Source organism: Liolophura sinensis, chromosome 5 (genome assembly GCF_032854445.1).
Source record: "Liolophura sinensis isolate JHLJ2023 chromosome 5, CUHK_Ljap_v2, whole genome shotgun sequence".
In the NCBI taxonomy this organism is placed as follows: domain Eukaryota; kingdom Metazoa; phylum Mollusca; class Polyplacophora; order Chitonida; family Chitonidae; genus Liolophura; species Liolophura sinensis.
The window spans coordinates 2,656,193-2,670,849 of NC_088299.1; the positions used below are offsets into that span (position 1 = coordinate 2,656,193).

At 37.4% G+C, this 14,657-nt stretch overlaps 1 protein-coding gene across 2 annotated transcripts; it reads right to left on the bottom strand.

Moving 5' to 3' along the window:
- Positions 1-1,064: 1,064 nt before the first annotated feature.
- On the bottom strand, positions 1,065-11,558 carry LOC135465663 (3-ketodihydrosphingosine reductase-like). Of its 2 annotated transcripts, XM_064742963.1 has the most exons (10): positions 11,427-11,558; positions 10,670-10,759; positions 10,022-10,081; positions 9,164-9,229; positions 8,059-8,154; positions 6,388-6,579; positions 5,421-5,504; positions 3,945-4,028; positions 2,865-2,966; positions 1,065-2,334 (listed from the first exon to the last, which is right to left on the bottom strand). In XM_064742963.1, the coding sequence occupies exons 1-10, from the start codon at positions 11,535-11,537 to the stop codon at positions 2,221-2,223; spliced, it is 999 nt and encodes a 332-aa protein (XP_064599033.1). In that variant the 5' UTR covers positions 11,538-11,558; the 3' UTR covers positions 1,065-2,220. The 2 variants fall into 2 exon arrangements, with proteins under 2 accessions (XP_064599033.1, XP_064599032.1); XM_064742962.1 differs by lacking the exons at positions 1,065-2,334; positions 2,865-2,966 and having other exon boundaries at positions 3,600-4,028.
- Between the last annotated feature and the right edge of the window lie 3,099 nt (positions 11,559-14,657).

The following is a 14,657-nucleotide window of genomic DNA, read 5'->3' on the forward strand; positions in this document are numbered from 1 at the left end:
GCAGACTTCCCCACGTACGGACAGAGAGGAAGCCAGCATGAGCTGGACTTGAACTCACAGCGACGGCATTGGTGAAAGGCTCTTGGGACATTACGCCGCGTTAGCGCGCTAACCAACTGAGCCATGGAGGACCCGTTTAATGCGATAATAAAGTTTGAACAAACCAACACGATATTTTAGGCTATTTGTCTTGCATAGGCTTGGTTTTATTTCTCATGATAAAGACTTTACATACCAGTCAAGCAACTTAATGAAGGAAAGCATATAAACTGGCCCATCCTTTTATAAGGAAAGAAAAAAAAAAAAAAAGCCCACATGCAAACTGTGCCAACACTAGTATACCACCTAAAAATGACGGCTTTCAGACTGCGCTCTAACAAACTCACTGTTTCCGTATGATTTAGTGGCACAGCTGGTAAGTTATTGGGGTTTTCGTGCGATTCAGTTTGTGAACTTCAGTCTCACTCAAGTTGGTGGTTTCACTGGCTGGGTGACAAAGTTTGCAGTAGCTTGTAAAACACTGCTTTGTCACACAAACGAATGGGCTTTGCACTACTTGAAAAAAGACGAAAATATGAAAATGATTCTAACTTCAGATAAAAGTGTGTTTCAAGCTTTTGGTATAAAACATCTTTGAATAATAATGTTCTAAATAAGAAAGTGAAGCATGTCCAACAAATATGGATGTAAATTTGTTGTTTATAACCAAACATACACCTTAAATCTGATTTACAAAAATATTTAAGAGGATATAAAAAAGTAAATATGGTAAAAAATCTGGTTTCACCTTTTTGTTAGGAGAAAAAAGCCAAATCTGAGCATCAACAAATTTGTTACACATGCATCACATCTTCAATTAGAGCATTATTACACATAAAGGATATATATCAAAAGGTGGCCCTGAATACTCACCATACACAAATTATTTTCAAATATCTATTTCTCCTTTGAATAAAAATTGGAAAAACATGTGGAAAACTACATTTACAAATAACTTTTCATACAATTTTATGTAAAGTTTGTATCATTTTTTGTTTTCTCCATCTTCAAAATCATATGAGAGCTCTTCTCATATGACTGTGTACACAGATTTAGTTGGCACAGCAGAGGGGCTGTATGAACCTCACAGCACGAGGCAATGTCTCTCTCGATATAGAATGTTTATTGGGTGCAATCATGATTTGGTAATTTAATGACAATTTAGTACTCAAGAAATTTTCCTCTCCACGGTAGTGCTTACTCAACAATTTTTCCTTTCCACAGTGGTGCTTACTCAACAATTTTTCCTTTCCACGGTGGTGCTTACTCAACAATTTTTCCTTTCCACGGTGGTGCTTAGCACAGGGTAAAAACTACCAGCATTTGGCGAAGTACAGACAAACTTTCCCATGTGTGGAATATAGACATGCACGTCATATATCATATGCCATATATCTGTATTTGTGAAAGACAAGTGATTTTCACGGAGCTTTAGACAGTGCAAACACATCATTGATGCCCGAGGCTTCACAAAACAGTAACAGCAGGAGAATGTACTACTTCCTTGTCAAAGACTAGAATTGAACCCAGACATCGTGTGTCAACTGAAAAGCAAGCCTATGAACTACTCGGCCAGAACTCATGACCTACTTTCTTCATTCGGGGAATAACAATATAGGAAATTACATATCAAATAAAATATTTTACTTTACTGGCAAGTTTTTATATTCTTGGGTGTAGACCTATGCACACACATGCAAGTAATTTTTTGAGCAAAGGAAGAGTAAGGAAATTATGTATGTGTATGAAAAAAATTAATGCTTTTTATCATTATGGTACAGCTTGTTGGATGCGATTGTTCTTCGAGACTTCATGTGTTTGCATATTTTATCATGAGTTTTGGTCAAAGATTTTCATAAACAATGACAAAGAGCTCATGCACAATGCCAAGGGTGACATGCTATCATCCAAAAAATCTGCATATAAAAAACATCTTCAGTACCTGTAAACAGCAGCACAAGGGTCCACCTGATTTTCAAATGCTTAAATGCAGCACAACACTTTTTAAAACTCCTTTACTATATTCCAAATTCTACATCCATAAATTCCTGTCCCAGTACATATTTTTGAATTGTTTTCTCCAAAATTAAATAGTTCAAATACATGTGTACTTAAATTCTTAAGTTCTATTTTTTTCATTAACTTTTATGTCCTAAGATGTCTACATTACATACAAAATGATCAGGATGACTTTGACTTGTTCTGTTCTCGTTTTTCTTTGCACTTTCTCACGACTCTGTCAAAACTATCGAGGTAGAAAAGGGAGATAATTCGAAAGAGACCCATAGTGACAACCTGTAAAGGTAAACAAAAAACAACTCATATTTCAGCACAGTTAGTAAGACCAAAAAAACACTGGAACCATTTGACTGGTTGTAATTAAACATTAACATGACTGCTCTTTGGTGACGGAGAAAATCTAGTTAGAATTTAGCCGGGTGTTGACGTGCTCCGGAAATTTTCACTTTTCTGACAGCGCTGGAAATAGAGGAAAAACATCAAGAGCTGGATTTGAACATACAAGTTCACTGGTTAAAGGCCTGACGGTTGTTGTGAGCCAGTGGTTCAAGTTAGCGACACACACCTACACCAACTTTGGTAAAATCCTGCAAAATGCAGTTTCTTCACAAGAACCCTCATCACAGAATTTTGAAGATCTTCATCGTTCCTTCAGGATCAATACTGTAATGCTGTAAAGTATACTAAGTGCTCAGCAAACAGCGTTTGGTTTTACAAATCCTAAACGTTAATATATGTATACATGTACTTGTCTGATGTTTAACCAATATCTTCATAATAATTTTAGCTTTACTACAAACTCCTACCTGTTGAGTGGCTTCTGTTATAGAAATGACAGGTGACATTCCACAAGTCAGGGATGTCAGCATGTATCCATCCACGCCGATATAACACAGGAAACGTCCTAGCTATAACAGTAAACAGAAACATACAGACCTTTCCTTAACACAGTCACTGATGACTTAAAACAGAATGAATGAATATATGCCAGTGTTTCACGGCGTACTTAACAATTTTTCAGTCACATGACGATGAGGAATCATTAGGTGTGGGCACATATATACTGTGTCTTCTTGTGGCAGGGAGAGTCCATACTGCCAAAGTGCTGCCACCTCTGAAGTATCATTGCGAAGACACCAGACATGAAACCCGAACCAGTCACATTATACTGACCCAGGGCCAGGGTCATTTTTCCATGCTCTAACCTCTCAGTGCTAAGCACCAAACGAGGCAGCAACAAGTAATATTTTCAAACTTCTCCACATCTCTAAATATTAAGCAACCGAAGCGGTCTGACTCAAGAAAAAGGGGTGAAGAACCAGAGAAAACTACCCAACTGCCGCATAATTTTGTTGTTTTTTGTACTTACTGCTAAATCCAGAACATTTTTCGGTAAACAACCAAAGAGGAAATCTCATGTCTGCTGAGTTGCCAGCATGCCTTTGTCAGGCCTTTGTAAAACATTGAGATGATGCCGTGAATAATCTCAATGCAAAAAAAAAAAAAACCAAAAAAAAAAAAAAAACCAAAGTCTTCATCAATGCTCCTCCAATTTACAATCTGTAAAAGCAAATGGCTGAAAAAAAAAACATTCTTCTCAGGTTAAAACAGATTGACTGATTGACTGGTCTTTAATAAGCATGGATCACTTATATGATGGCCATCAGGATTATGGTTGGAGGAAACTGAAGTGCACAGAATAAACCATCGCCTGATACCAGTACCTGACAGACCTTTGATTTAAAACCACAACTAAAACACCAAGAGCTGGATCGAACACATGGGTTTAAAAACCTCAACAGGTGAATTGTCACTGATAGGCCTTGATAACTGTAACATTCAAAGTTAAGGAGCCATTGTATTTTGAAACAAAGTTGACCACTGACCAGAGCATCAGACAAGATGGACCTGGCAACAACATCAGGCTTAAATAGTCCAGCAGTCTCTGAGATCAGCCTTGTCTCTTCTGGCTGAAAAACAGAACGATGACAAAACTGTATCAGTCAGTTTGACAAATGAATGAATGATTAATGCTTAAAGTCATATTGGCAATATTTCAGCTATATTGTGGCGAAGTTTGACAACTGAACATCATAGTGAGTTAGTCACCTGTGACTTGCTGTGCACACATGCCCCTAAGCATGAAACTTAGAACTGGTAGCAAGCTTACCAAAGAGCTTACCTGTATGAGACACATGGATGCAAAACTTCAGCTCAGTGCATAAAGAACGGAAATTGTGAATTTGGTAATTTACAGCAATTAATATGCTCACAGAACTCACATGGAACATCTCCCATGAGCCATTGTGTTTTATATACACGTAAAACTTCAGGTCAATACATACAATATAATAAGATACCAACACTAATATTTTGTTTAACAGTGATTCTAATACACAATACAGGAATTCAGTAATTTATGGCATTCACTATGAATGAACCCAATCAACGATGGAATATTGTGCTATTCTGCTCTACGTGTGCGCAAATCCTGAGCTCAATACATGCAGTATTTTCTGAGCTAAAAGGTACACAGAGTAAATAACCCTCACTGATCAAATCTGCTATGTTTGTATGCTTGGCCCCGCAGATCACGAAAGCGATCCCAGACTTCAGTCAAAATTTCAAACCACTTTTAAAATTGTTATTTCTCATGTCATCATATTGCTTGGCGATGTAAATGATGGGAAAGTTATGGTACAACACATTTCAGCTAAAATAACACAAAAAAACATGCCAAATTTGACAATAAAAATTTTGACTATCACTGATTCATTACCCCGGGGCCAAGGGTTTATTGCATCCATAGTTCATTTATTTAATTACCAATTTAAACCTTAAATAACGCTACTCAGGGACATATCATCCAAAACAAGGTGGCCAGGTTTGTGAGTGGAAAAAAACACTGGGCAGACAGCCAGAGATCTCACAGGGCATATGTGCGTAAAGACAGCCCAAAAAGACAAAATACTGTGCTTCACCTTAATATATCTGGCTTGTAAAAATGCACATAAAGGCCTTAAAGTGATATTTTTGATGCCAGTGCTTAAGCTTTTCTGATAAGAAATTAATCAAACTTCACAAAAACCTTTAAATGGTCCAATAAGGTGGATGAATCAATCAGAACCAAGTAAAATGTGCCACTTGAAACAAGCTAATCTTTAGGTGAAATACAACAATGAATGTTTAATCATGAAAACAATCATTAAGAGGTATTAATGATGAAATAACAAAGTATGGTATTAAGGCTAAGGCAAAACACATGTAACCACATGTTAATTACCACGTCAAACAAAAACAAAAAAAGACAACAGGAACAAAATCAAATCAGGGAAAAAGTTTTCAATTTTACTTTTTAATACCTTAGAAATTTGTTCCTCGGCAAATCCTGGAGTGTCTGTATCAGGTGGAAATGCTAGGGACACATAAATATTGTGAGGTTTTAACTGAAACAAAAAGAAATAGAACACAGGTGTCTGAAAGATAACATGTTTTGAAAAGAGAATAAATATAGCATAATATGCGGGTATTGCCATGAAACTTGTCATTTTTCATTTTGTCATTTTTTATTTTTAATTCTTTTATTTTCTGTTGCTGGATGGATTGGGGTACAATCAATGAGTTCATTTTCCTGTATAGTGATTTTAATATATTCCACTTATTAATAAACTCATGTCAGTAGTGGCACAAGTCATATGATACATTTAACTGACCTCTACACGAAAACAAGTAGAATGGTTGACACTGTCATACACAGACATTATGCTCTAATTATATAGTGCTTCTTGCCATTAGATCAACAAGAAAAACTAAAATTGTTATACTGTCACAAATATCACTGTTTATCGTATGCGTAAGGATTGCAGAGCAATGACTTTATGTGTTATAGAGTCGTAAATCATTGTGGAGGTAAAAAGACATTGTGGGCAGTTCGTGCACAACTTTACCACAGAGGTCTTTGATATGCAAACTGCAAATTGCATTTGGCAATCCAAGTACTATGGGAGGCCACTGCAACCCTGTGTATAGCTTAGCAAAATGATGAGCTGTGTCACAGAGGTAAAAGACTTCCTTGGTCTGTCATATGCAAATCACTACCGATGATTGGCTATCTGTGTATGGGTGGCCACTGCAACCCTATGATTGGAAAACTGGACACTACCACCTCTTTGATCTCTGATAGCAAAAATAGTCTGTAACATGAAGAGTAGTGTTAAGTTTATCACTTACATCCATGTTCATAAATTTTATCACCAACAACAACAGATGATGCTGATGTTTTAGCACATGTATTATACACTGGACAAACTGCTCACAGCGTCTGCTCACCTCCATGTGTAAGGCCTCTGCCAAACCTCTGAGTGCAAATTTTGAGGCAGAGTATGCAGTGTAACCAAACAGACCCAGCTGCCCTGCTTGGGAGGACACAAACACAATCCTACCATGCTGCTGAGACTTCATACTGGGGACTACAGCTCGAGTGGCATGCACACTCCCCATGTAATTGATATCTAACATACGCTGAAAAAGAAAACAAAAAATACTGGACATCCCCAATAAACGCAAAAAAAAAAAAAAATTCCATCATGGTTTCACTCAGCACAGAATGCTAAACAACACTGTCTTCAAAATGTAAATAAACCAGCCTTGTAAAATTTAGTGTCTGAAATATAAACGACAGCATCTGTCTTGAACTAATGTTCCCCAAATGAAAAACATGCAAACTAAATCTCTCTTAATTCTTGCAAACTTAAATCTCTTAAAACTACTTTTCATAGTGGTGATACATGTACATGTACTCTGGTTTAAACGTTATATGATACAGATGAGTACAACTGGGTAAACACCAGAAACAAGTTGAGAGTGGGTGAATGTTATGAAAGAGAGACACATTCATGATAACCCAGCCTGTAAATCTACACACCCCCTGGAAAAACCCGAGCATTTCTTCGTGAGTTGTCACTTACATACACACATACATAATCAGATCCCCTCTTGACATATGTTCTCTCTTATATGGAAGTTTACTGTATCAGACCAAGAAAATTGTTCATTATTTCATTGTGTTCTAGAATTTTTTTTGATCTGAGATATCTGAAGACGTATTGTTGAAGAACACATGTATACTGCATATATGTGTATGTGCTTGTTAATGCTGGTATACATATATGCACTTGTTCCAATCTATAAAATCGGCTGGATGGCACATAAAAGAATTCTCATATATACCTGTTGGTAATATATATATACAATTATAATTTAATTATTTATATTATTTATTTCATTTATTCAGTAGTGTAACATACTTGTATTTATGTATATTTTTTCTGTGTATTTTGTTGTTTAATCTGAATGTTTTTGTACTGCACTGTAAGCCTGCTAAATTTTGTTCAGACACTATCCTGGAGTGATGTTTATATAGGCATTGTACCTGTTCGCCAATCCACTTTCATTATTGCGAAATAAATGTTGCTTAAACCACGAAAGTGAACATGTATTTAACTGGTTTAACAAGAGATACAGTTTAGCAAGTCTCTGGCATATTTTTTATATCACAGCATTCACCTTTTCATGTGTTAAAGCAGTTAAAGAGAGCTACAGTTTAGTATGTGATTGTCAAATTGTGTACAGGGCAACATTAACCCCCAAGATCAAAAACTGACTGAGACTCTAGGAGCACAAAGTGATCTTAGACTTTAGTTAAAATTTCAATCATTAACCTTATTATGTTTCTTTCGGTTTTTTTAGCTGAAATTTTTCTTCCAAAATTTCTTACCCAGGATTTACGCTGTCAAGCAATATTTTGTCACTGTTACTTGAAAAATAACAATTTTAAAGTGATCTGAAATGTTGACTAAGTCTAAGATCGTTTCATGATCCTGGGGCCAGATCACTTTTCTAAACTACACGTAATCTGAAGACAGATATCTACATGTATAAGGAAATGAGAGAAAGTTTTCCTAATGATTTCAACCAGATTAAATTCCATAAAAGTCTTACCTTAAACTCTGTCAGTGGTATTTCCTCAAATACACCACTGATCGAGGTACCGACACAGTTTATCAACATCTGAACAGGTCCCAGATTTTGTTCTGCCTACAGAAACACAACAAAGGACAACAGTGTTAACAGTGTGCCACTACCAGACAAGTCCACTAAACTATAGACCATTACATGTAGTATTTATTTATTTATTTAGTTGGTGTTTTACGTCCAGACTCAAGAATATTTCACTTCTATGGCTGCGGCCAGTATTATGGTGGGAGGAACCATGCTAAGCTCGGGAGAAACCCACGACCACTGCAGTTGGACTTTCCAACGTAGAGTCGGAGAGGAATCCAGCAAGAGCTGGACTTGAACTCACAGGAGCCGCATTGGTCAGAGGCTCCTGGGTTATTGCGCCGCGCTGGTGTGCTAGTCCCCTCGGCCACGGAGGCCCTCATGCAGTTTTAAGTTTAGTTACTAACATAGCTACAGAGTGGGCCAGCTAAAGTATATATATAATTATATCAATATCAATTCAGTTAGGGTGAACATACCAATGCACTAAAGTAAATGACCTGAAGTTTTGCCCCAAAAATTGCACTTTTATGGGCAAATAAATGTCATAAAATATTACTTTTTAGGCTGAAACCTACACTTTTTCAGCAGAATATAATCCTACGTATCTTACAACAGAACTCTCACATTCAGGTTATGGGCCAAATTTTAGGTCACTTACCAAAGCGATGATGGTTTGTTTTGTTTTTTTTTTGACTTGGTTAGACAGTAATTTCACTCACTTAACCCTATAACACTGATGTGTATATATTTATTCATTTGACCAGTGTTTTACGCAGTACTCAAGAATATTTCCCTTATACAACGGTGGCCAGCATTATGGGGCGAGGAAACCAGGCACAGCCCAGAGAAACTCACGAGAGACAAACCCAGCATGAGCTGGGTTTGAACTCACAACAGCCACATTCAGTGGTTTGTAAGCAAGAAAGTACCAAACTTCACTTAACTTGGAAAAAATACCAGATCTCCCACTTTTATTGTCTTTTTTAAGATTTGTTTGTAAATCTGCATGTGTCTGTGAAATATGTAAGCAGTATCTACTCACCTCCTTGACAGTCCTCTCTACCTCTGAGAAGTCCCTGGAGAGATCCACAGAGATACACTGTACCTTCTGAAAACAACAAAACACACACCACACAACTAAAAATGAAAAAAAGATAAACCTTCTCAGAAAAGCAATAGTTCATGTTTTAATGTATGTTACTCCAGAGCAAGACAAGCTTCCATAAAACACAGAAAGAAAGGACTTTTTGGCCGTTTTTCTTTGGGTTGTATCACACCACACTTAAACAAAATTTACCTAAAAATACAAGAGCGGTTGTAAAATGGAGCTGAATAAAAATGACTTCAAAATGAGCCCCAGTTATCACCAAGATGACTTCATTTCACGTAAATATTCATGACTTCAGACACATGTGTTTATTGTATTTTATCCACCTCTATGTTGTTTTATGATGATTTATTTATTTATTTATTTGATTGATGTTTTACGCCGTGCTCAAGAATATTTCACTTATACAATAGTGGCCAGCATTATGGTGGATGGAGACCGGGCAGAGCCCGGGGGAAACCCATGACCATCCGCAGGTTGCTGGCAGACCTTCCCACATACGGCCGTAGAGGAAGCCGGCATGAACTGGACTTGAACTCACAGCGACCGCATTGGTGAGAGGCTCCTGGGTCATTACGCTGTGCTAGTGCGCTAACCAAATGAGCCAAGGAGGCCCAAAAATCAAAATCGAAATCAAAATACATTTCACCCCTTTATATCATACTGGATGACCTTAATTTTTATTGAGGTCATCGTTCTGAAGAGTGCATTATGTTATTTCCAGATGCAGCCGTTCCTGTGATTTTTACATGTATTGTCATTTTGAGTAGTCTTTCCCTTTAAAGATAGTACCTGAGTATCTTTATTTTTCACATATTTTTCCACATCAGCTTTAGCAGCTGTAAGCTTTGCCTGAAAAAAAAAACACAAATGTACCAGAATTAACAATTAAGCTGAAAGCCATGATGACAAGTCTCTGCAGCCTGAGGAAAAAATTTTGAACATAAAATCAACAACGAAAGATGTCCATAACCTATGGCCATAATTCTCTGAATTAATTTCTTCAAATGATGTTACAGAATGTTACAGAACAGATTTAAATCTGAGATTACACTATTCATGTATTTAGTCCGCAAAACACCTCTGGGATTAATTTTTAGGCATAAACAATGACAATAAATTTATTAACATTACTGAGGTATTTTGTAGGTTTATTTCCAAGCAGATGCTCATAAAATGGACCAAACTAGCTTAGCACTGGTGTAGAAGTAATAATAAAAAATACAAGAACAGTGTCTAGTCTTGTTAAAGGGGTCATTTATAGTTCTACTCAAAGGATATAATGATACCAGGCTACACTGTCCATCAACTGATGCTTTCAAACCAAATTAAATGCTTTTCAATTTTTCTAAACTCTAATGCCTATCTGAAATCAGTTTATAGAACAAAGGCCCATATGTTTCAATTCCCTTCAAGTAGGTATCACTTTCATGATTTTACCTGATTTCTTGCCAACAGTGAAACATTAGCTCCTGCCTTGACTGCTTCCACGGCTATAGCCTGACCAATTCCACTTGATCCCCCGGTTACCTGTGAACAAGACAGAATACACATGCAAATATGCTTAGTCAAGTTACATATACATCAAGAACAATATGGTTTGGGCAATATCCTAGGCGCAGCCTGTTGTTGTGGAGAGGTAGGTATTTTCTGACCAGGAATGGCGATGGCGATATGTCTCTGTGTCAAGTCAGGACTACATGTACTGTGCATCCCAAACAACCCGATCATTGGGTCTCACAATGATGCATGGTAATGTAAAAATCTGTCACTCACAGTAAACCAGGGACATGTTATTTGGTTTGTCAGCTTTTGGGGAAACTAATGCAGTGGAGGCATGATTGGCGTAGGGTATTCGGCTGGAATGCGGCGGTACTGTATTTACAGGTTTGGACTAATATAACAGACATCTGTCATATGAGTCTCAGACATAGGCCTACCTCCTTGATCTGATGTAATCAAAGTGTCCTTTCAATATTTTCTAACATTTATGTTGCCATTGCTGATTGCACGGGGCTTGCTTTTAAATTAGTTTTTCTGTTTTCCTGGGTCTTGTCAATTACAAAAAGTAGAAAACAACAAAAATAAAATGTAAGAATGTCACTTTGATTTTGAGTCGTGTGCTGTCATTTGAAACTTCCTTATTTTTTTGTAAGCAGATGGATAAATGCATGCTGACAAGTTTCGGAAGACATACCATGACATGAGACCCTTCAAGTTTAAATGGTTTTGGAGCTATCAAAGGAGAAAGTACATAAAGCACAATAATGAACAAGCCAAATAACGAGATAGCCACGATCAGAAACATTTTGTTCGTGTTGTCGTTGTGGCTGTTTATCTACGCCATAAACCGGAGAGCTATAAAAGGGGGGATAACTATTAGGAACCTTTTTCTTCGTGACACCATTAATCAGGGAAGCCTTCTTGTTGGACTTACAAGCAGCATTATAACCTTTGTTTCTGTTTCCAGTATGGTTTGGTTGCAATATCAGGTGTACTACACACAATTTTTAACCCTTTTTAACGATATATGGGATCCAGGCCAATGTAAAGTGTTTTAATCATAGCAGAACTTTCATAAACAATCAGTTATATTCCAGTTAGTAACGTCTCGCTTCCTAACAATGTTAAGGGATCATAGATATAAAAAGCATGGCAACACAGGTAAAAGAAATATATAGAGCAGCTTCATAGTTTCCCAAATTCCTGACAAGGAGCAGGAGTTGACAAATAACATGGAGCTAAACGGGTGAAATGCCGGTTTGCCGATTCCTAAAGTGATACATGTCCTCCTAGATCATGCTGAAACTATCATATTTGAAGGTAGACCCATTGTGATTACATTTCCAGAAATAATTTCCTACCTAAAAGCAATAGTTTTCATTCTCTGTGCTAAAATCTTTTTCAGTGCCTATCTCACCTAGGTTAAATTCACTTTGTTTTCACTTCCAGTGCTTTAGTCACGTGACCAAAGAGTGTGCTTATGATTGGTTCAGAGCATTTATGACATCACTCCAAAACTATGAATTCGTAAACCAGAAAGCTTCATTATTCTGTTGTCTGTCATCCTGTACTGTAATTTTCCATTATTATCAGATGTATCTCTCTGAGTATCGTCCAGTGTTGCTGATTTCCCTATGCATGTACCTTCCCACGTTATCTTTCACCTTGTACGAGTGTCTGCAGTCTTGAATAACGTGGTGTAACGTGAGTTTGGTGCCAATGCTGGATAAGAGGTAAAAAACCTTTGCAGTTCACCTTCAACCTGAGGGCTAGGGCTTTATATGCATTGTGCTGAAGATTTACCTCCCTTCAGTTAGGGCAACAATCTTATAGTGTAAGTGAAATATTTTTGCGTACACAGTGCTTCAGTGTTCAGATGGACAAAGCATCCAACTTAAGTTGAGAGACCTGGATCAAACCTGGCTCGTGTCATACCAAAGACTTTAAAAAATGGTACTTGTTGCTACCTCACTTGGCGCTCAGCACTGAGAGGTTTGAGCAAGGAAGCAGGACTGGTTGTCCCAGTGTTATAATAATGTGACTGGGTGGGGTGTCTTGTCCGCAGTACTTTCAAAGCACGGGACTTGCCCTGCCACAAGAAGGCACAATATATGTACACACACGTCATCGTCATGACTGAAAAATTGTAAAACCCCAAGCAACCATACATGTACATAGCCTACATACAAATTCTGATTTTTGACAATCTATACACCCAGGTTGAGGAGTTTCTTGAAGCTCAACGACCATGAAGATATAGAAAACATGTGTAGCATTCAGACTGCCCAAATAATTTTAAATCTTTAATTTTATGCGGAAAAACTGAAAGTACATTTCTTTATTTGTACCAGGGTTTTAAGATTGCGCCGCCATAATCCATCTCCATGTGACTATGGCAAGATATAATACTAATAGTTACTGACACCATATATTTCCGTAATGAATTTAGCCTGCAAAAGCCCCATCAAATTCAGCGTAGAAGGCTGATGTATCAGTAAATTGCTCCAGTCACCTGTTGTCACACCAAAAGCAAGGGAGATAACCTAGTCAAAACAAAACACATACAGCATTGGCTGCAGAATATGAGAACATACACTATGCCCACCTCACTGTTGCTGTCCAATGAAAATAACTGTAGTTTGTCTAATGTGGGATAACTGTGTTTACAGTGCTCCCAAATTAAGTGCCATGCCAGACACCTGACAGGACACCTTGCCCGCTCATAATATAAACCAGGTCAAAAGATCTGTTTCTATGCTCGGAGCTCCATTAAGTGATCTTGATGTGAGACATTATCAGGCTTAGTATGCTCAACATAGCCGCGAAATGCACATCGAATAGGAGAAAGAACACAGCTGACAAACTGGTATACATACGAAAAAGTTTTCACTTTATTGTGTCGATATAAAATAAGCCATTGTTTACTAATAAACCGACACTGCCTTGGTTCTAGCTAGCGACTACAGATTTACCCGTGCATAATGGTGCAGGGAGAAGAAACACAGGTGAGCTTTGAGCAGTGACAAGCTTTATACGCAGTTTGGAAGTTCTCTGGCGTAGATAAGTTGATGTGCAATAACTTAAGACGTTGATGATAGATACAATGTACATGCAACTTTTAGTTAGATAAGTTGTAGCATGGCAGACATGTTTGTTGGAAAACATACACAGGTACCAATACACTGATTCTGCATGAAATACAGTAATTATTCTTAATAGCAACCAGACGCAAATTTCCGTCTCTGTTATGACAAAACGGTAACCGTTTGAACATACAGCACAAATATGATTGTTCTGTCAGCATTAATTTTAACATTACCGGTACTGAATTCTTGCTCACAGCTAAAGCTATTATTGCACGTTCATCTTATTTACAGGGCTTACTTTCAAGTGTAGACCAGTTAAAACCAACAACAACAAAAAGTTTTGCCAAGTAACCATGTTGACTTAAATGTTTAAATGCCGAGATAATTTCTGGACAACGCAACAAAAAGACCAAAATTCTTTGTTTTGTACAGTGAAACCAAAGCAAAAATGAAATAAGTAAGTACCTTGGGCTGTTGGGCAGCTGTAACCTGTTACGTAAAACACTCATGAAGTTATGGCATGTGTTTAATACAGGTTACTAGATGCATGTAACAGGTAGGGTCTGCCACAGTGGACATCTGACATCTACATTTATCACTGGCTTCACGTCAACATAGCTCTCACAACGAACTTGCGATTCCAAAACAGACACCAGGAAAATAAAAACTGGTACTTCAAATGTAAAGCTTTGCACTGTACAGAAGTCATCATCCTATTTGATCTGGACAGGTGCAGTATCAGTGCAGTAGAAATACCACACCTTTACATCGTCAAATTCTGAAAAGTTTACTTTCAGTAGTAAGGCAACACCAATATTATTTTGTGTTATACAAGCAGA